At 43.1% G+C, this 27,650-nt stretch overlaps 1 protein-coding gene across 1 annotated transcript; it reads left to right on the forward strand.

Moving 5' to 3' along the window:
* Positions 1-1,473: 1,473 nt before the first annotated feature.
* On the forward strand, positions 1,474-26,691 carry LOC120045949 (golgin subfamily A member 7B-like; the record flags this gene model as incomplete). The annotated part of the gene is made up of 4 exons (XM_038990874.1): positions 1,474-1,611; positions 2,060-2,212; positions 19,553-19,654; positions 26,608-26,691. Coding segments are annotated over 4 exons (477 nt in total), but the record flags the coding sequence as incomplete, so codon positions are not given.
* Positions 26,692-27,650: the final 959 nt, after the last annotated feature.

Genomic DNA, 27,650 nt, shown 5'->3' on the forward strand with positions numbered 1-27,650 from the left:
TGTCAGATTTCAAAAAAGCTTTCCTGCAAAAGCACACCACGGAATAATCTGAGTACAGCGCTCAGAGACCAAAACAAGCTATACAGATACCCGCCATGTTGTGGAGTCAACAGAAGTCAGAAATAGCATTATAAATATTCACTTACCTTTGATGATCTTCATCGGAATGCACTCCCAGGAATCTCAGTTCCACAATAAATGTTTGTTTTGTTCGATAAAGTTAATCTTTATGTCCAAATACCTCCTTTTTATTTGCGCGTTTAGTTCACAAATCCAAATTCACAAGGCGCGAGCACTAGGTCCAGACGACAATTAAAAAAAGTTATATTACAGTTCGTAGAAACATGTCAAACGATATATAGAATCAATCTTTAGGATATTTTTATCATAAATCTTCAATAATGTTCCAACCGGACAATTCCTTTGTCTTTAGAAATTAAAAGGAACAGAGCTCGCTCTCACGGCCGTGTGCCTGACTTAGCTCATGGCATTCTGCCAGACCCCTTAGTCAAACAGCTCTTATTCGCTCCCCCTTCACAGTAGAAGCCTGCAACAAGGTTCTAAAGACTGTTGACATCTAGTGGAAGCCTTAGGAAGTGCAATCGGACCAAATTTACACTGTATCTTGGATAGGCAAGACTTGAAAACCTACAAACCTCAGATTTCCCACTTCCTGGTTGGATTTTTTCTCAGGGTTTTCCCTACCATATGAGTTATGTTATACTCACAGACATCATTCAAACAGTTGTAGAAACTTCAGAGTGTTTTCTATCCAAATCTACTAATAATATGCATATCTTAGCTTCTGGGCCTAAGTAGCAGGCCATTTACTCTGGGCACGCTTTTCATCCGAAAGTGAAAATAGCGCCCCCAGCCATAAGAAGTTAAATGTATTTGGCTAAGGTGTATATAGACTTCAACTGTACATAAATAGAACAGTAAACAATAATTTCTGTGTCATCCCCGTGGTATATTGTCTGATATATACAGGGCTGACATGCTATTTAAGCCAATGAGCATCCAGGAACCAAACTACCCGGTTTATAATATAAAATACCACACAGCTCAGTGAAACCGCCGTAGAAATGTGATATACCAATCCTTCTTCCAATACAGTAAGTATGCTTGACTCTACTGGTTGGCTTCAGTTCTTTGTGCTTCAGAGACATTCTTTTACCCACCTATTTTCATTCAGTGGCTGAAGGGCAGTATAAGACCGACCTAAAATTGCAGTATTTTCTCAATTTCAATTTGTGTCAGTTTGTTTTGGCTCCTTGATCCTTGACAATCTCTGATCCTCCCCTTCCTCCTGTCTCTCCCATCTTTCTCTTTCTCCCCTCCCTCTGTATCTCCCATGTCTTTCTTTCACCCCTCTCTCTGTATCTCCCTCCTCGCTCTTCCTCACCCCTTTTCTTTTCCGACCCCCCCCCCCCCCCCCCCTCTCTTCCATATCTCTCGTTCTACTCTCTCTCTCTTCCTCCACAGTTCCATAACCTTCAGGAGTTGAGGCAGAGTCCGTCTCTAGCCACCAAGGTGTTCATCCAGAGAGACTACAGCGAAGGAACCGTCTGCCGCTTCCAGACCAAATTCCCCTCCGAGCTGGGCAGCAGGGTGAGCACACACACACGCACACAGGCAGGTACACGAAGGAGACAGACACAGACATATGACTTCACTTTGTTTTCACATTCCTAGAATTGGAGCCTTTCAAGGTTCTTTTGTCCATCCTTGAATGCCACAAGTGACGCATGTATTTCTAAATCGATAGAATAAAGGGTATTTTGAGAGAACAGAATGTGCCTGGTGGTTTGTGTGTTTGTGTGTGCTTGTGTGTGTGTGTTTGTCCTTCTGTGGTGGTGGAAGAACAGCTTGTGTATCATGGCTCAGGTGTCACATAAAAGCCTCACGCTGGTATACATATGGCGTGGGCGTGTATGTGCGTGTGTGTGTGTGTATGTTTGTGTTGCAGTCTTCTGACAGATGGAGCATTCACTCTAATAGTGTTGATTTGCTAACTGTGTGTGTGTGCGCCTACGTGCATGTGTGTGTGTGTGTGTAGATCGAGCGGATGCTGTTCGAGGACACAGTAAAGACATTGAACACCTACTATGCGGAGGCAGAGAAGGTCGGAGGCCAGTCCTACATGGAGGGATGTCTGGCGTGCGCTACAGCCTACTTCATCTTCCTCTGTATGGAGACACGCTATGAAAAGGTACCAAACACACACACACACACATACACACCAGACATAGACATACGCAAGAATGGTCCAAACACACTAAGACAGTCGTGAAGAGGGCACGACAAAGCCTATTCCCCTTCAGGAGACTGAAAAGATTTGGCATGGGTCCTCAGATCCTCAAAAGGTTCTACAGCTGCACCAGCGAGAGCATCCTGACTGGTTGCACCACTGCCTGGTATGGCAACTGCTCGGCCTCCGACCGCAAGGCACTACTGAGGGTAGTGCGTACGGCCCAGTACATCACTGGGGCCAAGTTTCCTTCCATCCAGGACCTCAATACCAGCCGGTGTCAGAGGAAGGCCCTAAAAATTGTCAAAGACTCCAGCCACCCTAGTCATAGACTGTTCTCTTTGCTACTGCACCCCCAAGCCATAAGACTCCTGAACAGCTAATCAAAGGGCTACCCAGACCCCACTTTTACACTGCTGCTACTCTCTGTTTATAATCTATGCATAGTCACGTTAACTCTACCTACATGTACCTAAATTACCTCGACTAACCAGTGCCCCTGCACATTGACTCTGTGCCGGTACCCCCTGTATATACAGTGTCGGAAGTTTACATACACTTACATTGGAGTCATTAAAACTTGTTTTTTAACCAGTCTAACAAATTTCTGGTTAACAAACTATAGCTTTGGCAAGTCGGTTAGGACATCTACTTTGTGCATGACAAAAGTAGTTTGTTTACAGACAGATTGTTTCACTTATAATTCACTGTATCACAATTCCAGTGGGTCAGAAGTTGACCCTGGAACACTAAGTTGACTGTGCCTTTAAACAGCTTGGAAAATTCCAGAAAATTATGTCATGGCTTTAGAAGCTTCTGATAGGGTAATTGACATCATTTGAGTCAAATGGAGGTGTACCTATGGATGTATTTCAAGGCCTACCTTCAAACTCAGTTCCTCTTATCTTGACATCATGGGGAAATCAAAAGAAATCAGCCAGGACCTCAGGAAAAAAATGGTAGACCTCCACAAGTCTGGTTCAACCTTGGGAGCAATTTCCAAATGCCTGAAGGTACCACGTTCATCTGTACAAACAATAGTACGCAAGTATAAACACCATTGGACCACGCAGCCGTCATACCACTCAGGAAGGAGACGCGTTCTGTCTCCTAGAGATGAACGTACTTTGGTGCGAAAAGTGCAAATCAATCCCAGAACAACAGCAAAGGACCTTGTGAAGATGCTGGAGGAAACAGGTACAAAAGTATCTCTATCCACAGTAAAACGAGTCCTATATCGACATAACCTGAAAGGCCACTCATCAAGGAAGAAGCCACTGCTCCAAAACCGCCATAAAAAAGCCAGACTACGGTTTGCTACTGCACATGGGAACAAAGATCATACTTTTTGGAGCAATGTCCTCTGGTCTGATGAAACAAAAATAGAACTGTTTGGCCATAATGACCATCGTTATGTTTTGAGGAAAAAGGGGGAGGTTTGCAAGCCGAGGAAGACCATCCCAACCGTGACGCACGGGAGTGGCAGCATCATGTTATGGGACTGGTGCACTTCACAAAATAGCTGGCATCATGAGGGAGGAAAATGATGTGGATATATTGAAGCAACATCTCAAGACATCAGTCAGGAAGTTAAAGCTTGGTTGCAAATGGGTCTTCCAAATGGACAATGACCCCAAGCATACTTCCAAAGTTGTGGCAAAATGGCTTAAGGAGAACAAAGTCAAGGTATTGGAGTGGCCATCACAAAGCCCTGACCTCAATCCCATTGAACATTTGTGGGCAGAAATTTGCGAGCAATGATGAAACCTGACTCAGTTACTGTCACATCTGCTCCTGCTACGCCCTCTGGTGTTCATCCGGGGTCTTCTTGACCTGCAGTTACTTCCCCTGTACACTCTCTCTCTCTCCCCCTCTGTGTGATTGTGTGGTTGGAGACAGGTGTGCTGGAGTCAGAGCAGAACCCTACCAGCTGCAACTCGTTCCATAATCAAGACCTCTTCAAATACTCAGTCCTGCCTCTTCCACTCTGCCAGATCGTAATCTCTGCTCAGTCAGTTCATGATTCTATCCATTTATGATTATTCAAGATCCTGTTACTCTGCTGTGCCTGTTTCCCTGCCTGACACCGTTTATCCTCTCATTGCAGTTACCGCTCTGTCTCTGGCTCCTGTCTCCTGTTCCACATCTCACCACCCAACTACCTTGCTCTGGATTTTACTCACCACCACTACCTTGGATTCCCCTCAGGACCTGTTTACCCTGTTCTACTCAGCTAACTCCAACCTCAGTCTCCACATCTGTTTTTTCTGCAACTCATCCAAGCTTCCCCGGGTCTGCACTCCATCTCCCAGTGTAACAATAAATATTTTGGTTCATTCATCCCTGTTTCCTCATCTGAGTCTGCTCTTGGGTTCCCCTGTCTCGCTCCGCTTAACAGTGGCCCAGAGATGAACCCAGCAGACTCCACTACTCTTCACCAAAGTCTTGTTGGTCAAGGCGCCCTATTTGAGCAACATGACCAAGCCCTGAAAGCCCTGCTGGAGAACATCAAGGAGTTTTCACGGAGCCTGTCTGACCTACAGGTCCGAACCTCCGCCCAGAGTTCACAACCAGTCTCAAGTCCCTCTTCTCCGCCCCGAGAGCCTTTTGTTCTGACTCCTGAGCGCTATGATGGTAATCTTGGCGCTTGCAGAGCCTTTCTTGTGCAATGTTCACTAGTATTTGAGCAACAGCACTACTCTTATGCTAGTGAACGAGCCAAGATGTATTTTTTGATTGGCTGCCTTCGTGGAGCAGCTCTTTCCTGGGCCACTGCAGTGTGGGAGAGACAGTCACCTATCTGCTTATCCTAAGGTGGATTCACAGATGAGATGAGGAAGGTCTTCGACCACCCGGTCCGTGGAAAGGATGCCGCTAAACGACTTCTGTCCCTTCGTCAAGGCTCCCAGAGTGTGGCTGAAATGGCATGTGAGTTCCGCACCCTCGCTGCAGAGAGCAGCTGGAATGACGAGGCCCTTCAGGGAGCATTCCGGAACGCACTCACTGAGACCCTCAAAGACGAGTTGGTGTCCAGAGAGGAGCCTGCTGGACTTGATGAACTCATTTTTCTCACTATCCGCATTGACAACCGTCTCCGGGAGCGTCGGAGGGAGAGGGGAGGTAGAGTTGCATGTCCCATAACATCTGCTTCAGTGCCTCCAGGCATGTTCTAATCCTGTACCCATGCAGCTCGGCCGGACCCGTCTATCTCCAGAGGAGAGGTAGCGGCGTATCAGTAATAGGAACTGTCTATATTATGGCCAGGTTGGTCACCTGGTCTCCACTTGTTCCCTGTGTCCAGCAAAAGAGGGGGCTCAGCAGTAGTGGGGAATATACTGTTGAGCCAAATCGCCTGCCCATCATCTCCCAGACCCCTGCTTGAAGCCAACCTTGTGTGGCAGAGCCAGGCTTTTCCTCTGCCGGCTCTCATCGATTCAGGCGCCGATGAGAGCTTTCTGGACCGAGGGTTCGTTAGGTCTGAGGGTTCTGGAATGGACTAGGGTGCAGACAAGGCAGGAGGAAGGGCAGATTGTAGACAATTAGAATGACAAAATGCACTCCAAGTAGTTACCTTTTTGGTAGACCAGTCAAACTGTGGGTTGTGTAGCTTTAACCATGGATGACCCAGAACCAGAAGTGAGTGAGAACAGTCGATTATGTGGAAACTTATCTTTTCCTGGTGATTTCCAGAGAGACGCAGGATAACAGGAACAGTTCTCTCCAAAACACAGAAGAGTAGCTTTCCATTGACAGCGTTGGCATCCAGAGGTGAATTGAGTGAAACTGTGTCCAGACCCAACTGATTGTCTTCTGTTCCTCCAGAATATCACAGTCTAGCTCCTGTATTCAGTAAGCACCACACCCCATCTCTGCAGCCTCATCGGCCTTTCGACTGTGCTATCGAGCTTCAGCCTGGAGCTCCTCTCCCTAGTAGCAGGTTGTATAACCTCTCTCGCCCCGAGCAAGAAGCCATGGAAGAATACATCCAGGACTCCCTGGCTGTCGGACATATCAGGCCTTCTTCCTCTCCGGTGGGAGCTGGGTTTTCCTTTGTCAAGAAGAAGGATGAGTCACTGAGGCCATGCATAGACTTCCGTGGGTTGAATAGTATCACTGTGAGGAACAAGTATCCCTTGCCACTTATCAGTGCTGCTTTTGCCCCCCTCCATGGTGTCACAGTGTTTACTAAACTTGACCTCCGGAATGCCTACCTACTTTAAATTGCCTGAAAGGCACCAGAACATAAAGATTAAATACATTTTCAATATAGATTTGCCTAGCTCCGTGGAGATCCTAGGAACCGCAAGAGTGTCATGTCCACTCCTGCGCCTGGGCTTGACTTCACTGTTCTACCACGAACCGGTCCTGGCAACCCATCTTTATGCACACCTGGCAACCATCATTACGCACACCAGCGTCTCATCAGTCACACCTGGACTTCATTACTTCCTTGATTACTTACCCTATATATAGCACTCTTTTGTTATCAGTCTCAAGTGGTATTGTTTATGTTTCTATGTCAGACGCTTCTCTTGTTTTGTATCGTGCCATGTTCGTTATTATTAAACTCACTAACTGCACCTGCATCCTGACTCCCTGCGTCTGTTACAAAGAGTTAAACAATCCCGTGAACAGATTAGGCAACTCAGGTGTCTATACTTCAACAGCAAAGTTAGATAACGTTTCTGAAGTAGGGCCTTGTAAACATAAAGGTAGTTGTAGTGGCTTCCTTTCCTCTTTACCATAGCCACTGCCCTATCCTGAAGCGGGGTTGTTTCGTACGCATACAGTCCACACTCAAGGTTTCCAAACGGCCAAAACATTCAATGAGATCCAGGGATATGGTGCAACAAAAAGGTTTATTCTTCTTATATCTAACAAAAAAATGATTCTCCAATCAACTTAAATCATAGATTACTTGACATGGAAAATACATAATATAACCTGTCTGTATGGTCAAAAGACTATAGCGCTCCCGCGTCTAGCTAGGACTCCTCCCCCCACCCGAAGGCCCTTTCGTGGCTGTTTATTTATCACCACAGACAGATGCTGGCACAAAGACCGCACTCAGTCAGCTGTATAAGGAAATAAGCAAACAGGCAACCACTCACCCAGAGGCGGTGCTCCTAGTGGCCGGAGACGTTAATGCAGGGAAACTTAAATCAGTTCAACCAAATTTCTATCAACATGTTAAATGTGCAACCAGAGGGAAAAAAATTCTAGATCACCTGTACTCCACACACATAGACCCGTACTAAGCTCTCCCTCACCCTCCATTTGGTAAATCCGACCACAACGCTATCCTCCTGATTCCTGCTTACAAGCAAAAATTTCAACAGGAAGCACCAGTGATTCGGTCTATAAAAAAGTGGTCAGATGAAGCAGATGCTAAACTACAGGACTGTTTTGCTATCACAAACTGGAACATGTTCCGGGATTCTTCCGATGGCATTGAGGAGTACACCACATCTGTCATTGGCTTCATCAATAAGTGCATCGAGGACGTCGTCCCCACAGTGACTGTACGTACATACCCCAACCAGAAGCCATGGATTACAGGCAACATTCGCACTGAGCTAAAGGGTAGAGCTGCCGCTTTCAAGGTGCGGGACTTTAACCCGGAAGCTTACAAGAAATCCTGCTATGCCCTGCGAGGAACCATCAAACAGGCAAAGAGTCAATACAGGGCTAAGATTGAATCATACTACACCGGCTCCGACGCTCGTCTTATGTGGCAGGGCTTGCAAACTATTACAGACTACAAAGGGAAGCACAGCCGCAAGCTGCCCAGTGACATGGGACTGCCAGACGAGCTAAATCACTATGCTCGCTTCGAGACAAGCAACACTGAGGCATGCATGGGCGCATCAGCTGTTCCGTACGACTGTGTGATCACGCTCTCCGTAGCCGACGTGAGTAAGACCTTTAAACAGGTGAACATACACAAGGCTGCGGGGCCAGACAGATTATCAGGACGTGTGCTCCGGGCATGTGCTGACCAACTGACAGGTGTCTTCACTGACATTTTTAACATGTCCCTGATTGAGTCTGTAATACCAACATGTTTTAAGCAGACCACCATAGTCCCTGTGCCCAAGAACACAAAGGCAACCTGCCTAAATGACTACAGACCCGTAGCACTCACGCCCGTAGCCATGAGGTGCTTTGAAAGGTTGGTAATGGCTCACATCAACACCATTATCCCAGAAACCCTAGACCCACTCCAATTTGCATACCGCCCAAACAGATCCACAGATGATGCAATCTCTATTGCACTCCACACTGCCCTTTCCCACCTGGACAAAAGGAAGACTTATGTGAGAATGCTATTCATTGACTACAGCTCAGCGTTCAACACCATAGTACCCTCAAAGCTCATCACTAAGCTAAGGATCCTGGGACTAAACACCTCCCTCTGCACCTGGATCCTGGACTTCCTGACTTGCCGCCCCCAGGTGGTGAGGGTAGGTAGCAACACATCTGCCACGCTGATCCTCAACACTGGAGCTCCACAGGGGTGTGTGCTCAGTCCCCTCCTGTACTCCCTGTTCACCCACGACTGCATAGCCAGGCACGACTCCAACACCATCATTAAGTTTGCAGACGACACAAAAGTAGGCCTGATCACCGAAAACAACGAGAGAGCCTATAGGGAGGAAGTCAGAGACCTGGCCGTGTGGTGCCAGAATAACAACCTATCCCTCAACGTAACCAAGACTAAGGAGATGATTGTGGACTACAAGAAAAGGAGGACCGAGAACGCCCCCATTCTCATCGACGGGCTGTAGTGGAGCAGGTTGAGAGCTTCAAGTTCCTCAGTGTCCACATCAACAATAAACTAGAATGGTCCAAACACACAAAGACAGTCGTGAAGAGGGCACGACAAAGCCTATTCCCCCTCAGGAAACTAAAAAGATTTGGCATGGGTCCTGAGATCCTCAAAAGGTTCTACAGCTGCAACATCGAGAGCATCCTGACTGGTTGCATCACTGCCTAGTACGGCAATTGCTCGGCCTCTGACCGCAAGGCACTACAGAGGGTAGCCCAGTACATCAGTGGGGCTAAGCTGTCTGCCATCCAGGACCTCTACACCAGGCAGTGTCAGAAGAAGGCCCTAAAAATTGTCAAAGACCCCAGCCACCCCAGTCATAGACTGTTCTCTCTACTACCGCATGGCAAGTGGTACCAGAGTGCCAAGTCTAGGACTAAAAGGCTTCTCAACAGTTTTTACCCCCAAGCCATAAGACTCCTGAACAGGTAATCAAATGGCTACCTAGACTATTTGCATTGTGTGCCCCCCCCAACCCCTCTTTTTACGCTGTTGCTACTCTCTGTTTTTCATATATGCATAGTCACTTTAACTATACATTCATGTACATACTACTGCAATTGGACTGACCAACCGGTGCACCCGCACATTGGCTAACCGGGCTATCTGCATTGTGTCCCGGCAACCCCTCTTTTACGCTACTGCTACTCTCTGTTCATCATATATGCATAGTCACTTTAACCATATCTACATGTACATGCTACCTCAATCAGCCTGACTAACCGGTGTCTGTATGTAGCCTTGCTACTTTTATAGCCTCGCTACTGTATATAGCCTGTTGTTTTATTTCTTTACTTATCTATTGTTCACTTAACACCTTTTTTGCACTATTGGTTAGAGCCTGTAAGTAAGCATTTCACTGTAAGGTCTACACCTGTTGTATTCGGCGCACGTGACAAATTAGCTTTGATTTGATTTGAACTTCCTGCCTTTATCCTAACACACCTACCACAGTACAATGAATGGGCAAGGGGGGGGGGGGGGGGGGGGCAGAAACAAAGTTACACTTACAACAAATGAATACATCTCAATCAGGTAAATATAAATCATAAAGGTACGTACCTAATATTTCATCATATACATTCATATTTAATTTATTACACAAATGTACATGGAGCTCTATATGTTCTGTCTTTTATACAAATATGTCCAAATCGGCTCTAACATACCGGCCCCTAATTGTTAACTGCGCTGAATCCACAACAATTACTTAATATTCAAACGTAGAGCCATTACACAAATCATTCTATACCAGAGCACTATTACAGTTCATAGATATAAACAAATATACAAGGTCCCATATAGGAAAGGAGTCCAAAGATCTCAGTCTGAGTTGACATTCCAAAAATGTCAAGAGTTTGACGTCCAAAAATGTATGACTACGACATCAAAGAATGTAAGAGTACGACATCAATGAATAAGAAGGGGCACGTGATTCAAAGATGGAGCACTGTGTATGTATGTGTATGTATGTGTGTGTCTCACTCTGCCACCTTAAGGAGCAGACAAGAGTTTATTGATAGGTCTCTGTAAGATATTGGTCTTGGTCTTAACCATGACGCTCCGGACAAGACCATTGACCCCTGGCAAAGCCTCCACCACACGCCCCATTAGCCAAGAGTTCCTTGGGGTGGTCTCATCGACGATGACAACAAGACTGAAGTTTCTCTTAGTTTTGTTGCACTTGTTCCGGTCCTGCATAAGTGGAAGATACTCCCTGATCCATCTCTTCCAGAAGAGGTCAGTGATATATTGTACTTGCTTCCATCTCCTTTGTGAGTATTGGTCGCTTCTCTGGAATAGTCCTGGTGGCAGGACTGGCTTTGCTTTCAGATGGAGCAGATGGTTCGGAGTCAGGGGTCCTGGATCATTAGGGTCATTTGTTACAGTTGTGATTGGTCTGTCGTTCATAATCGCCTCAACTTCACACAATGTAAAGATCTAGGGGTCTTAAAACAAAATAATAAAAAACGATGCGCTTTTACCATCAAGTATTCTCACGGCTTGCTAGAGCATTGTGAACTGCAGTGGCATAGTGGTCTAAGCAGCGCACTCCGGCTCTGCGCATCAAGTTTGCGGCCAGTGAAAAATATGGGTTTTTTATGAATTCAAAGGACCAATAAAAAGGGATAACTTAGGTGCTGGATTTTAGGCCGGTAGCAACCACCACAGGGTGTCCGGTCAGAACACGAGGAAGCAGTAGTTCCAGTTCAAGGGTTTATTGAAGTTCCACACACACACATACAAAGCCACTCTCTCTGATACTAATTGTGGTTATTTAGCTGCACGCACAATAAACATCAGAAAGAAAAGCAATTTCTTCTAAGGAGGTAGAATAAGCAGAAGAGAAAAACAGGTTGGTCATCAGAATAGAAACTACAGACATGCCTGTGGCCCTGCCTGGTCGGGTATTATGCTAAGTCCCATGAAAAAAGCCTGCTTATTGACTAATAAAATTATGAGGAAGCCATATATTGACTTTCGCAGGACCTTTTTAAACCTTCAAAATCAAAGTCTATTTCTAGTGATCAGACAGGTCTTTTTTCCTCTTCTGGGAGAGCAAAGAAAGAGAGAAAAGTAGAATTGGAGAGAAAAGAAAAGGAGAGGAACATCTTGATCTGTTCTCAGGTCAGTGCTAATGACATCTTAGCAATTATCTCGTAATGCCAGCGCGAATGTTAGCATTCGTGAAATGTAGGTTATCCTGCGAGCAGGCCTTTCTAATCAACCTGTCCCAGGTATCCTGGAAGGATATTGACCCCATATCGTCAGTAGAGGATGCCTGGTTGTTCTTTAAAAGTAATTTCCTCACCATCTTAAATAAGCATGCCCCTTTCAAAAAATGCAGAACTAAGAACAGATATAGCCCTTGGTTTACTCCAGACCTCACTGCCCTCGACCAGCACAAATGAATCCTGTGGCGTACTGCACTAGCATTGAATTGTCCCCGTGATATGCAACTTTTCAGGGAAGTCAGGAACCAATACACACAGTCAGTTAGGAAAGCAAAGGCTAGCTTTTTCAAACAGAAATTTGCATCCTGTAGCATTAACTCCAAAAAGTTTTGGGACACTGTAAAGTCCATGGAAAATAAGAGCACCTCCTCCCAGCTGCCCACTGCAATGAGGCTAGGAAACACTGTTACCACCAATAAATCCACGATAATCGAGAATTTCAATAAGTATTTCTTTACGGCTGGCCATGCTTTCCTCCTGGCTACCCCAACCCCAGCCAACAGCTCCGCACCACCCACAGCAACTTGCCAAGCCTCCCCAGCATCTCATTCACCCAAATCCAGATAGCAGATGTTCTGAAAGAGCTGCAAAACCTGGACCCATAAAAATCAGCTGGGCTAGACAATCTGGACCCTCTCTTTCTAAAACTATCCGCCGCCATTGTTGCAACCCCTATTACCAGTCTGTTCAACCTCTCTTTCGTATCGTCCGAGATCCTAAAGATTGGAAAGCTGACACGGTCATCCCCCTCTTCAAAGGGGGTGACACTCTAGACCCAAACTGTTACAGACCTATATCCATTCTGCCCTTCCTTTCTAAAGTCTTCGAAAGCCAAGGTAACTAACAGATCACTGACCATTTCGAATCCCACCATACCTTCTCCAAGGTGCAATCCGGTTTCCGAGCTGGTAACGGGTGCACCTCAGCCACGCTCAAGGTACTAAATGATATCATAACCGCCATCGATAAAAGACAGTACTGTGCAGCCGTCTTCATCGACCTGGCCAAGGCTTTCGACTCTGTCAATCACCGTATTCTTACGGACTCAACAGCCTTGGTTTCTCAAATGACTGCCTCGTCTGGTTCACCAACTACTTCTCAGAGTTCAGTGTGTCAAATCGGAGGGCCTGTTGTCCGGACCTCTGGCGGTCTCTATGGGGGTACCACAGGGTTCAATTCTTGGGCCGGCTCTTTTCTCTGTATATGTCAATGATGTTGCTCTTGCTGCGGGTGATTCCTTGATCCATCTCTACGCAGACGACACCATCCTGTATACATCTGGCCCTTCTTTGGACACTGTGTTAACAAACCTCCAAATGAGCTTCAATGCCATACAACACTCCTTCCGTGGCCTCCAACTGCTCTTAAATGCAAGTAAAACTAAATGCATGCTCTTCAACCGATTGCTGCCCGCACCCGCCCCGCCCGACTTGCATCACTACTCTGGACGGTTCTGACTTAGAATATGTGGACAACTACAAATACCTAGGTGTCTGGCTAGACTGTAAACTCTCCTTCCAGACTCATATTAAGCATCTCCAATCCAAAATTTAATCTAGAGTCGGCTTCCTATTTCGCAACAAAGCATCCTTCACTCACGCTTCCAAACATACCCTCGTAAAACTGACTATCCTACCGATCCTCGACTTTGGCGACATCATTTACAAAATAGCCTCCAACACTCTACTCAGCAAATTGGATGCAGTCTATCACAGTGCCATCCGTTTTGTCACCAAAGCCCCATATACCACCCACCACTGCGACCTGTATGCTCTGTACCCAATGGCTCCAGGTCATCTATAAGTCTTTGCCAGGTAAAGCTCAACCTTATCTCAGCACACTGGTCACCATAACAACACCCACCCGTAGCACGCGATCCAGCAGGTATATCTCACTGGTCATCCCCAAAGCCAACACCTCCTTTGGCCGCCTTCCAGTTCTCTGCTGCCAATGACTGGAACGAATTGCAAAAATTGCTGAAGTTGGAGACTTATATCTCCCTCACTAACTTTAAGCATCAGCTATCTGAGCAGCTTACCGAACTACCTACCTCATCCCCATATTGTTTTTATTGACTTTTTTGCTCTTTTGCACACCAGTATTTCTACTTGCACGTCATCATCTGCACATCTATCACTCCAGTGTTAATTTGCTAAATTGTATTTACTTCGCTACTATTCGCCTATTTATTGCCTTACCTCCTTACTCCATTTGCACACACTGTGTATAGATTTTTATATTGTGTTATTGACAGTACTTTTGTTTATCCCATGTGTAACTCTGTGTTGCTTTTTGTCGCACTGCTTTGCTTGATCTTGGCCAGGTCGCAGTTGTAAATGAGAACTTGTTCTCAACTGGCCTAGCTGGTTAAATAAAGGTGAAATATATCTATTTTTTTTAAATTCCATGCTGTTATTGATGTCACGTTAGCGTAGCATCTTAGCGTAGCATCTTCGTTAACATGCTACGCTAACCTAACATCCATCACAGCGGCTGGATTGCTTATGCAGCGCTAGCCGTCCATGCTCCTTTGGACAGTTACAATGCTGATGTGCCATGCTTCTGCTGACTTCAATCTAACCATGTCACAGTTTGATCAGGCTCTATGGGTTTTATATACACTGTGAGACCAAGGTGAGTTGATCAGAGAGGTGGTGTCGCACGCACGCACACGCACACACCCACACACACCCCACACACACACAAAAATACAGACGTACTGGTAGCCTTGCGTTTGTGAGGAGCATGGTTATTTGAACTAATTTGACATTGAGAGTGCCAATGCAGCGTCAGTATTGGGTGACACTAAGAACAGTTGGTCTAAAGGCTGGTATCTTATGGGCATGGGAAGTTCACATGAAACACTGAGACATTCTGCCAAAGAGAAAGGGGTAGGGATCACAGGATGGTAGTGTCAGAAATGCCTCACCTCTTCAGAGGTATGAACTGTGGCATGGTGAAGCATTCAGTTGAATTACAACTGTTCTGACATGCTGCATTTGTCTGTATGGCTAGTTTGCAGTGTGCAAGTGCACAGCAATTGCTGATTCTTGAAGTCAGCAAGTTTTATTGTGACGTCCACCTACAGGTGTTCTATCTTAATTTGATCACTTTATTACAGCCGGAAATGGAAATTGTTGTATTCAATGTTTAAAAAAGCTTCTCAAGTGTGTAATTTCCACTTTAAAATGTCAGACTTGATATATCCTAACTAAAAATGTATTCACCCCATACAAAAATATACATTTATTATAATATACATGTAATTCACAATTTCTGTTGCTGCATGAATATTTTCCTGCTGTGAGAAACTGGTCAAATTAAGATAGCACGTGTACTAAGGTTTGACTGGTTACCAATACCAGTTTGGAAACCTGCCATTTGACGCAGGGAAATAAACTGAATTGGTTCAATAACCTGAATTAGTTATGAGTGTCGGCTGAGAGAACATTGTTTTTTGTAGTTGTTCTGACACGCTATGCGTAATCAGTGTGCTTTGGTGAGAAAGATGTTGATCTAGACCGTGGGTAGTCCTGGGAATCTGTCCACTCATACATGTTCACTGGTGTGTGGCCTCTTATCAGCTGGACACACATATACAACGCACGCACGCACGCACACACACACACACACACATCCCATGCAAACAATCACACACTCAGCCAAAGGCTCTGTGATAAGGTCTGATTGAGCCTCTGATACACTATGTTGCCTTCAGCTGTCCACTGCTTTTTGTGTGTGTGTGTGTGTGTGTGTGTGTGTGTGTGTGTGTGTGTGTGTGTGTGTGTGTGTGTGTGTGTGTGTGTGTGTGTGTGTGTGTGTGTGTGTGTGTGTGTGTGTGTGTGTGTGTGTGTGTCATGACATACAGCTGGCACCTGGGTGCCGGTGGGCATGGACAGCCCTTCCAACCATAACATGGCTTTTGTGTGTGTTCCGTCTAAGCGACTGACAGGCACAAACACACGCTCTCCTTTCATGTCATTGTAAGATAATATATTTGTCAGATAAGACATGTGCAACATGGAGATCTCGAGATCATATTGGCCATGTGAGGAAAGTTGTTTATTTATACTAGATTTGATAAAATCTCAGTAAATGACAGATGACTGATGATAAAGATAAAGTATACCCAGCCAGGAATACTGTGTGTGTGGGGGTGTGTGAGCATGTATGTGCATGCATGATCTGTGTGTGTTAACACTAGGACAGCCTGGCCTTTCAGTTTATAAGTACCCACTAGAGAATGTTGCCGGGTGTCCCCTTTAGCATACAGTATGCATCAGATGCATTTCAACCCGCAAGGTGCAGCAAACATACAGTTGAAGTCGGAAGTTTACATACACTTAGGTTGGAGTTATTAAAACGCGTTTTTCAACCACTCCACAAATTTCTTATTAAAAAACTATAGTTTTGGCAAGTCGGGTTAGGACATCTACTTTGTGCATGACACAAGTAATTTTTCCAACAATTGTTTACAGACAGATCATTTCACTATCACAATTCCAGTGGGTCAGAAGTTTACATACACTAATTTGACTGTGCCTTTAAACAGCTTGGAAAATTCCAGAAAATGATGTCATGGCTTTAGAACCAACATCTCAAGACATCAGTCAGGAAGTTAAAGCTTGGTTGCAAATGGGTCTTCCAAATGTACAATGACCCCAAGCATACTTCCAAAGTTGTGGCAAAATGGCTTAAGGACAACAAAGTTAAGCTATTGGAGTGGCCATCACAAAGCCCTGACCTCAATCCTATATAAAATGTGTGGGCAGAACTGAAAGAGTGTGTGCGAGGAAGGAGGCCTTACAAACCTGACTCAGTTACACCAGCTCTGTCAGGAGGAATGGCCCAAAATTCACCCAACTTATTGTGGGAAGCTTGTGGAAGGCTACTCGAAACGTTTGACCCAAGTTAAACAATTTAAAGGAAATGCTACCAAATACTAATTGAGTGTATGTAAACTTCTGACCCACTGGGAATGTGATGAAGAAACAAAAGTTGAAATAAATCATTCTCTCTACTATTATTCTGACATTTCACATTCTTAAAATAAAGTGGTGATCCTAACTGACCTAAGACAGGGAATTTTTCTAGGATAAAATGTCAGGAATTGTGAAAAACTGAGTTTAAATGTATTTGGCTAAGGTGTATGTAAACTCCCGACTTCAATTGTAAGCACCAATGCTTGATTAGTGCAGAAACTATTATAAAGGATTAATTGCATGAAGAAATATTTGTGGAAATATATCCCAAAATTAATAATAATATTTTTTTTTAAAGTCCAGTTACAGCTTCTTTTGACAAATTGAAACCAAAAATAAAATAATAATAAAACCAGCCAGGTGAAATTATTTGCTGTTTTCCTAAATAAAACCACCAGTGCATAAAAAATTGTAAAGGATGATTCGCAAAAATAAATAGCATATTTTAATTTTAGGTTTATTATTTTACTAGTTTTTGCTTCATAGCTAGAGTGGTCATGTGCTGAATGCTTGGACAGCGTGGATATTCTTTAAAAAAGTGACATTTGGAAATAGAGCTGCACCTCTTGACTTATGAGGATTATTTGACTAAGGTAAATAATAGAAACTGCAGAATATGCTCTTTCTGATACTATATTGAAATCAACATGTTTTACCTGCATGTGATTTGATAAAGTGATGATCCTTTCCCTGCATCTGTAAATTACAGATCTCTTCATGTACAATTTGACATCTGATAGGCCTGATAGTGTCACTCATTAGATTATTGTCCATTTAATCTTGTCTATAGGTTAACTCGTATTATGTGTGAAATTAGTTTTGGTATAGTTTAGGTGTAGTTTCAATGGGCTGGCTGTGCAGTTTCCCGCTCATAAAGTTGTATAGAGTCAGGATACAGTATGTTTTGCATTATTCTAAAGGCCTACTGCAACACATAGCATGTTTTAAATTAAATTAGTAAGTTACAGTAAAAAAAACAGTCATGTAACTGCGCGGTCAAGTTATTAACATGAGCGCCAATGCTGATTAATACGCATAACACAAACTCATCATTACACTATTGTTGTTTTAAATTAAATCAACCTCTTCACTCTCCTTTTCATTCAATTAGGCCTAATTTAAATTAAATTGTGAAGTAAGGTGCACAATTATCGCCCATTGCTGATCCTCAACACTGGGGCCCCTCAGGGGTGTGTGCTTAGTCCCCTCCTGTACTCCCTGTTCACCCATGACTGCGTGGCCAAATACGACTCCAACACCATCATTAAGTTTGCTGATGACACAACAGTGGTAGGCCTGATCACCGACAACGATGAGACAGCCTATAGGGAGGAGGTTAGAGACCTGGCAGTGTGGTGCCAGGATAACAACCTCTCCCTCAATGTGAGCAAGACTAAGGAGCTGATCGTTGACTACAGGAAAAGGCGGGCCAAACAGGCCCCCATTAACATCAACGGTGCTGTAGTGGAGCGTGTCGAGAGTTTCAAGTTCCTTGGTGTCCACATCACCAACAAACTAACATGGTCCAAGCACACCAAGACAGACGTGATGAGGGCACGACAAAACCTATTCCCCCTCAGGAGACTGAAAAGATTTGGCATGGGTCCTCAGATCCTCAAAGGTTTTACAGCTGTACCATCGAGAGCATCCTGACGGGTTGCATCAGCTAATGAAATGGCTTCCATTTCTATTTGCATGGAACGCTGCTGCTACTCTCTGTTATTATCTATGCATAGTCACTTTAATAACTCTACCTACATGTACATATTACCTCGACACCGGTGCCCCAGCACATTGACTCTGTACCGGTACCCCCTGTATATAGCCCCGGTATTGTTATTTACTGCTGCTCTTTAATCATTTGTTATTCTTATCTCTTACTTTTTTTAGGTATTTTCTTAAAACTGCATTGTTGGTTAAGGGCTTGTAAGTAAGCGTTTAACTCTAAGGTCTATACCTGTTGTATTCGGCGCGTGTGACAAATAACATTTGTTTGATTTTGATTTGTATTGATTTAACAACCCTGTAACTAGCCCTGCACAAGCCTTGGCAGGAGCAGGAGCAGGAGCAGGAGCAGGAGCAGGAGCTTATCTCCTATTTCTGTAGCGTGAGGCAGCTGATGAACAAGTACACGCTTTGGACGCAGGGCCCAGGAAGTTCAACCAAACACTGCAGACAGTTCATCCAAAAATGGGAATTACACTGAAAAAAGGGCATCTCAACAATTACCAACCAAAGTCTCCAAATTATGGACCAAAGCTTTTAAATGGAAAAGAGAGAAAAGTTCAGAAAAGTTCAAACGGGGAAAAACTCTGAGTCATCAATTCAGGTTTATCTAATTCATTGGGTCTCACTCAACATGAGTTCTTTTGAAGTGTGTGTTAGAATAACGTAGTGTCCTTAGAGCATAATAGAAATACACTGGGTTTTGCTTATGTTAGGGCTTTAGACTGGATAGAGAGAAGCAGCTGTAGACAGAAAGACAAGCAGACATAGACAGAAAAAATTTGTGCAAAGTAATTTCTTCCATCCATAATTTATTCCACTCTGTGGGGCACATGAGGGGGAGGGTAAAGAGGGGTGCAAATGTAAAAGCAAGGGGCAAGGATTTATAGCCTTGTCCTCATTTCACCTCTTACATATTTTATTCTAAGCAACATCCTCTCCATCTCTCCCTCATCCTTCTCTCCTCTCTCTCTCACCTCTATCTCCCTCTTCTCCCTCTGCCTCTTTCTCTCTCCTCTCACTCTGTCAGGTATTGAAGAAGATCTCAGGGTATATCCAGGAACAGAATGAGAAGATCTACGCTCCCAGAGGTCTGCTACTGACTGATCCTGTAGAGAGAGGCATGAGAGTCGTATCCTTTTTGAGCAATACATTGATCTATTGTTACGGCAGGTCTTCTTACCAAAAGCTAGCGATTTGATTATAGGGGTTAGGGTTAGGTGTCTTTCAAGCCGGCTGCGACTGGGAGGTCCGTGGGGCGACGCACAATTGGCCTAGCATCGTCCGGGTTAGGGAGGGTTTGGCCGGTAGGGATATCCTTGTCTCATCGTGCTCCAGCGACTCGCGGGCCGGGCGCAGTGCGCGCTAACCAAGGGGGCCAGGTGCACGGTGTTTCCTCCGACACATTGGTGCGGCTGGCTTCCGGGTTGGAGGCGCGCTGTGTTAAGAAGCAGTGCGGCTTGGTTGGGTTGTGCTTCGGAGGACTCATGGCTTTCGACCTTCGTCTCTCCCGAGCCCGTACGGGAGTTGTAGCGATGAGACAAGATAGTAATTACTAGCGATTGGATACCACGAAAATTGGGGAGAAAAGGGGGTAAAACATTTTTTTTTTTAAGTGAGTGTGCGAACGAACATTATAATTCCGCTTGAATAACGGCCATAATTCACCTTTTATGGTGACAAATAATGCCCTTATTTGCTGTATACTTTGGAAGTATTGGAATTAGGCCAAGACAGTATCTAAAGGAAATAGCAATGGCGAACTTTATAAAATATCTGTGGCGGCAGAATGTTTTTTTTTAAAGTGACATTTGCTGTATCTGACCGTTTCTGCAAGACAAAATCAATTGCAAATAGTTGTGGACCTGTAAAAAGATCGCTTGAATGCAATAATGTTTTGCATTCACTTTTTTCCTTGAATCTACAGTAGCTTATCTATTTACTACTGTGACTTGGGTCCAGTTAAATGAAAGATCCGACGAATGGTAGCCTATACTAACTTGTTGTAGGCCTATAGGTTATTTTGTGAGTGGTCTATAAAACCATCAAAGTCAGAAAAGATAAGGAATTTATTCTGCAATGATCATGGAAATGTAATACTCCAATATTTCACAATAATGCCTTGCGATCTGGAGGGCAGCCTTTTGCATCCTCCCAATGGTCCAACTGTGGGAACTGTACCCTTGCCGATATCATGTACAGTAATGGTTTGAGAACATTGCTAGATTTGAAAGATACAGACACATTACCAGGCAACTTTTTTCTTTCCAATTATGGGATTTATAAATAAACTATCTGGGCTCTGTCGTAGAAATTCTAATCAAAGGGAAGAGAGACTGCAGATTCTTTCAAACAACACTTTATTAGAAGATTTGCAAAAATGGAACAATTAACTACGCACTAAAACAGTTGTGCAGTTAAGGCCCAACAAACAGTGTCGGTTCTCAGCTTTTATAGAGAAGCACATCCTTTTTGTAGACGTGGCAGTCAGCAGATAGTGTGTAAAAGGCAATTAGTTGTCTGTGCAGATTTAAGATAGCACAAGGTTGATAGCCCGAGGGCTGAACCGTCTAACTGCATTCACAAAAGCAAACACTATAATGTGCTCCTTTCTGCAAGTTTCCATACATGTGACTTTCTGTAGATAGTAAACCCACGGGATGTCACATGCTGCGGTCGCACCAAAACTGACCTTACCTATACGCCCAGTCTTAGACTAAGTCCCACAAAGTTTGTATCAGGTTAGAAAGACACTAGCATATAACAAGATACTATTATTTCAGCTGTAAAACAAGGAATAGCATGACTAATTATGTAATTTCCCATGGCAGCTCTTGAAAGGACTGATCTCTATGATATATAAACAACTTTTGGAAAGCTCATATTCTGAGCTAGCCATTAAAAAAGTATGGTTCACAGATCTAATTGAATCTGAACCACCCTTTAACTGGAAAATAATATTTAAAAAATGACTTTGGCATCCCGTAATCCGAACCAGAACCTTATACATTTTAAGTTTGTTCACAGACTGTATTTATACTGAACAAAAATATAAATGCAATATGCAACAATTTCAAAGATTTTACTTAGTTACAGTTCATATGTAACTCACCACATGGATTTGGTCTTATGTAGCAACATTTCAAATTGTGTTTTTTACATTGGATAAAAGTAGAGACTACAAAATGCTATATCATACACTTTTTTGAGGAACAATGGGAAAGTAATTCTGCTTTGAAATTGATAAACTTGTAAACTCACTTTTGAAAAAATGGCCTTTGAATGATTTGGTATCTAGTGAAGAGCTCTTTGGCTACACCCATTCAGCATCGTTCACACCCTCTTAAGCTTTAGCCCCACCCATCTTGTTTCGCTCTCCGAGCGTTCAGAGCGCACACTTGACGCTCTGGCCAATGATTTGTTTACCTCTGGATAACATGAAACAGCCTAACCAGCTCTGCTGGCAACAATTTCATTACGCTTTTTTGCCGACGTTTACTGACACCGGCCATATTCAACGGGTGTTGTACACTTTAGCTTAAGACATGTAGCTAACTAGCTAGCAAGGTAAACAACGAAGCTAGCTAGGTAAACAACCTGTAAGATCACACACTTCACGTAACGTTAGCTAACGAGCCAGCCAGCTAACGTTAGCTAGTTAAACAACAATGAAATTAGTGCCAAATCATGTTGTTACTACCCTGCATGAATCTGCTGGGAGCTAACCAACCAGGTTCAATGTTAGCTAGCTAACATTAGGCTCTAACTAGCAAAGCAAACAGCTCCTTCAAAACTTGAGATATCTGTGGCATTGTGTTGTGTGACAAAACTGCACATTTTAGAGTGGCTTTTTATTGTCCCCAGCACAAGGGGCATCTGTGTAATGATCATGCTGTTTAATCAGATTCTTGATATGCCACACCTGTCAGGTGGATGGATTATCTTCTCAAAGGAGAAATTCTCAGTAACAGGGATGTAAACAAATGTGTGCACAAAATTAGAACAAAATAAGCGTTTTGTGCATATGAACAATTTCTGGGATCTTTTATTTCAGCTCATGAAACAAGGGACCAACACTGTATATGTAATCATGTTGCGTTTATATTTTTGTTCGGTAAAATACCAAGGAAATGTTTTACTATGAAATTGGCTGCAACTGTTGTCTGTGTCCCCTAAATCAGGTAGGCACATTCCTTCATATGATGTGGGAGTGCCCTGCAGTTAGTGTCTTCAGAAAGTATTTACACCCTTTGAATTTTTCCACATTCTGTTGTTACAGCCTGAATATGTTTTTTTAGATGTTGTGTCACTGGCCTATACATACTACCCCATAATTTCAAAGTGGAATTATGTTTTTAGAAATGTTTACAAATTATTTAAAAAGGAAAAGCTAAAATGTCTTGAGTCAATAAGTATTCAACCCCTTTGTTATGGCAAGCCTAAATAAGTTCAGAAGTAAAAATGTTCTTAACAAGTCACACAATAAGTTACATGGCCTCACTCTATGTGCAATAATAGTGTTTAACATGATTTTTGAATGACTACTTCATCTCTGTACCCCACAAAGACAAGGGAGGTTTTCCAATACCTCGCAAAGAATGGCACCTATTGGTAGATGGGTAAAAAAAGCAGACATTGAATATCCCTTTGAGTATTGTGAAGTTATAAATTACACTTTGGATGGTGTATCAATACACCCAGTCATTACAAAGATACAGATGTCCTTCCTAACTCAGTTGCCAGAGAGGAAGGAAACCGCTCAGGGATTTCACCATGAGGCCAATGGTGACTTTTAAACAGTTACAGAGTTTAATGGCTGTGATAGGAGAAAACTGAGGATTGACCAATAACATTGTAGTTACTCCGCAATACTAACCTAAATGAGAAAGTGAATAGAAGGAAGCCTGTACATAATAACAATATTCCAAAACATGCATCCTGTTTGCAATAAGGCACTAAAGTAAAACTGCATAAAATGTGCTGAAGAAATTAACTTTATGTTCTGAAAACAAAGTGTTTTGTTTGGGGCAAATCCAACACAATCCATCACTGATTACCACTCTTCATATTTTCAAGCATGGTGGTGGTTGCATCATGTTATGGGTATGCTTGTCATTGGCAAGGACTAGGGAATTTTGGGGGGATAAAAAGAATAGAGCTAAGCACAGGCAAAATCCTAGAAATTCACCTTTCAGCAGGACAATAACCTAAAACACCACACCAAATATGGAGTTGCTTACCAAGACGACATTGAATGTTCCTGAGTGGTTTAGTTACAGTTTTGACTTAAATAGGCTTGAAAGTCTATAGCAAGACTTGAAACTGGCTGTGTACCAATGATCAACAACCAAATTGGCAAAGCTTGAAGAATGTTTTAAATAATTATGTGCAAATATTGTACAATCCAGGTTTGCAAACACACATCTGTAATCGCTGCCAAAGGTGATTCTAACATGTATTGTTTCAGGGGTGTGAATACTTATATGAATTAGATAGTTCAGTATTTAATTTTCAAAAAATGTGCAACATTTTCTAAAAACATGTTTTTACTTTGTTATTATGGGGTATTGTGTGTAGATGGGTGAGAAAACCATCAATTGAATACATTTTGAAATCAGGCTGTAACACAATGAAATGTATAATAAATTCAAGGGAAAATCCACCCAAAACCACTAATTCCCTTAATTTACAATGTTAAATTACACTAACTTTTTTGTGAACAAATGTTTCATTTTGGCCTTATAATAAGGTTGGTAGCAACATGGAAAATCGCTGTGGAAATCTGTTTCAGCTCATGTCGACTACAAAATCCACAATTCAATGGTCTCTATGGGCTGACTGGCTAGCTAGCTAGATAGATAGATAGCAAACATAGCTACACACAATAATTCAAAAGACATGTAGCATGTAACGTAGCTAGTTAGCTGTAAAATTGCCTAAACAAACTGCATTATCAATTTAGGAGTCTACAATCTCACCCACCATGTTCAACCTGCAGATCGATGTGACTCACAGAGTGGAGTCTAACATTCGCAATGGCAAATATACTTTTGAAGAGATGGGAAACGTTGCCCATGGTACAGTACATCAATGGGACGCACAGTGCGTTCCTTGTGATTCTGGGACAAGGAGCTCTATCCTTCAAGGAGTAAATGGGAGTGTATTGGGCGCTAGACCAAACATTAGCACAAATTTCATCAACACGAAGTACAATATTACAAATATTTTCTGAGATGTGCGATAATTAATTTGCTATCTGTAGTATCATATAGCTTTGGAATCGTGACATTACGTACTTTAGAGGAAAATAAGCATGTTTCTCGACATACAGTATACACTGACTTTGAGAAGGGATTGCGTGGTGATTAGCTTTGCAACTGCATGACGCAGCATGACAACGTGAAGGCAATTGGTCGACAGTCTGCTGGATGGGGTGTATACGTTCCTTAATTCATTGGATTCCTATCTCCTTTCTGTAATATCTCTGACAACTCCAACATGCAATGCACCCTGGACTAAAAAGGCAAACTCATAGGAAAAATGTTCTAGACCCTTCGTTAAATTACAAGTTTCTTGAGATAGGAATATTGCAAAAATATGATCAATGGCTCATTTGAGAAAAGACATCCTCCCGGGTATTGAAATCTGTATGAAAGACGGTTCATGATCTAAAAGTTGTATTCCTATTAACTTCCAGTGTAGTGAGGCGACTTTATCACGGTGCTACGTAATATCGTATCACGGTGCTACGTAATACCGACCGGATTTCTGCCTGCTTGAACACCAATAACTCAGATACACATAAAAACATAAAATTACCCAAGGAATCAATAGAATATCACTCAGAGATGCACAAAAATCAATCAACCAATCAAATGTATATATAAAGCCCTTTTTACATCAGCCGATGTCACAAAGTGCTGTACACTAGCCCAGCCTAAAACCCCAAACAGCAAGCAATGCAGATGTAGAAGCACGATGGCAAGGAAAAACTCCCTAGAAAGGCAGGAACCTAGGAAGAAACCTAGAGAGGAACCAGGCCTCTTCTGGCTGTGCCGGGTTGAGATTATAACAGGACATGGCCAAGATGTTCAAACGTTCATAGATGACCAGCAGGGTCAAATAATAATAATAATCACAGTTGTAGAGTGTGCAACAGGTCAGCACCTCAGGAGTAAATGTCAGTTGGCTTTTCATAGCCGAGCATTCAGAGTTAGAGACAGGTCAGTGTTCCATAGGCAGGCAGACAGAACAGTTGAAACTGGAGCAGCAGCACGACCAGGTGGACTGGGGACAGCAAGGAGTCATCAGGCCAGGTAGTCCTGAGGCATGGTCCCAGTGCTCAGGTCCTCCGGGAGAGAGAGAATTAAAGGGAGCATACTTAAATTCACACAGGACAACGGATAACACAGGAAAAATACTCCAGACATAATAGACTGACCCTAGCACCCCGACACAAACTATTGCAGCATAAATACTGGAGGCAAAAGCAATACAACATTCAAAATGGCTTACCCTTTCTTTAAAAGGATGAATACTTTCTAAAGGCACTGTAATTGGGGTTGGGGGAATGGAATGGGAGTTTGAGGTTGGAGGCCCAATTTTTTCAAGTTTTCTTTTCCTGTTTATACTGAATTTATTATTACTTAAACTCTGTATTTATTTCTTACTGTTTTTTTTAATTTTGAGTGGCAGCCTACAGGTTTTTTTTAAATAAACATATGATTTTTTTTTAATGAAGACTAAAATCACCAGGAATACAGCAAAAATGTGTTTAATTTAGGAAATCTGTTCCCAAGTATTCCCACACAAAAAAGAGACATATGTGATCGTGTCTCAATGTAATCAAGGTATGAAATTATTGTTATTTTAAAATACAATCTATTATTTGGCTTAGTTTTGGTCAATTTGCAGTGTACAAATTATTAGAATGATTTTCCGTCTCCCCGACCATTCGCTCAGAAAAATATTGTCCCGTGGCTGAATCTAGTTGCCTACCCCTGGCCTAGAGTATACCCCTTATCCCATATCTGTGTACATATATTACCCCCTTCCCTCCCACTCCTTAACCCCTGTGCCCTCCAGATCGAGGTGAGTGTGTTTGAAGACCGCGGTTCGAGCGGCTCTAGCCCCAGCAGCAATGTGTCGTCTGGAATCAGCCAGCGGTGACTGGAGGAACAGCACCAGGGATATGGGTACCCACAACACGACCACCACCACCACCACCACAGAGGCAGCGGATCCCTCATCAACATCCGCATGCTGAAACATGAGAGCACACGCTTCTGAATATAGATGTATATGTAATCAATATACTATCTCTAGTTATGAGTATAGATGTGTATGTAATCAACATACCATCTATTGTTCTGAGTATAGATGTATATGTGATACAGGAAATAGATATTGAATGTATATACTATCTATAGAGTCAGGAAGGAGAGAGAGAAAGGCCAGGGTGTGTAGGCTACTCTCAACAGGAAACTGAAGTACCATGAGGCCAGGAGCTGACACATGCAATGATATAATGTTCAAGCAGGCACACACACTACTTGGTGTGTCAAACACTATAAACACATATCTTTGAGTATCTGACCGTATGCTTACACTCATATTTCTGCACACTTTCCCAACCATCTACTCCTTTACCCATTATCATTCTACTTTTTCACCATTCCCTGTGTTTCCATGAGTTTAATTATGATCATTATGCCATAGCCAATACATCACTGTCATCCTCAGTTGCGTTCAACATTCAATCATGAGCAGCAAAAAACAATTGTTATCACTAGAATTGACTATTTTGAAGCAACATTATAACTACAGCGGTAGTATAACTATCACGTTGAATGCTGGCAAATTACTGGTAATCTTCTGGAAAAAAACACTTCATTTCAGGCAGTGCGAGAACGAGGTCAGTGCATTGTGAATGTTGACTTGTCCTGCCCTGTTCTATTTGGACCTACTGCTTCAGCTTTCAGTGTGTTTGTGAAGGACTGCTAGTTATTATTGGTAATATTACATGTATCTGTCTGGGACTTCAAACTGAAACACCTTGGATTATTTATCAATGCTCATTCAGAGCATTGGGTGCTGATGATCCACATCGCAACTGGAGGTTACACTCA

Source organism: Salvelinus namaycush, chromosome 4 (assembly GCF_016432855.1).
Source record: "Salvelinus namaycush isolate Seneca chromosome 4, SaNama_1.0, whole genome shotgun sequence".
Lineage (NCBI taxonomy): Eukaryota > Metazoa > Chordata > Actinopteri > Salmoniformes > Salmonidae > Salvelinus > Salvelinus namaycush.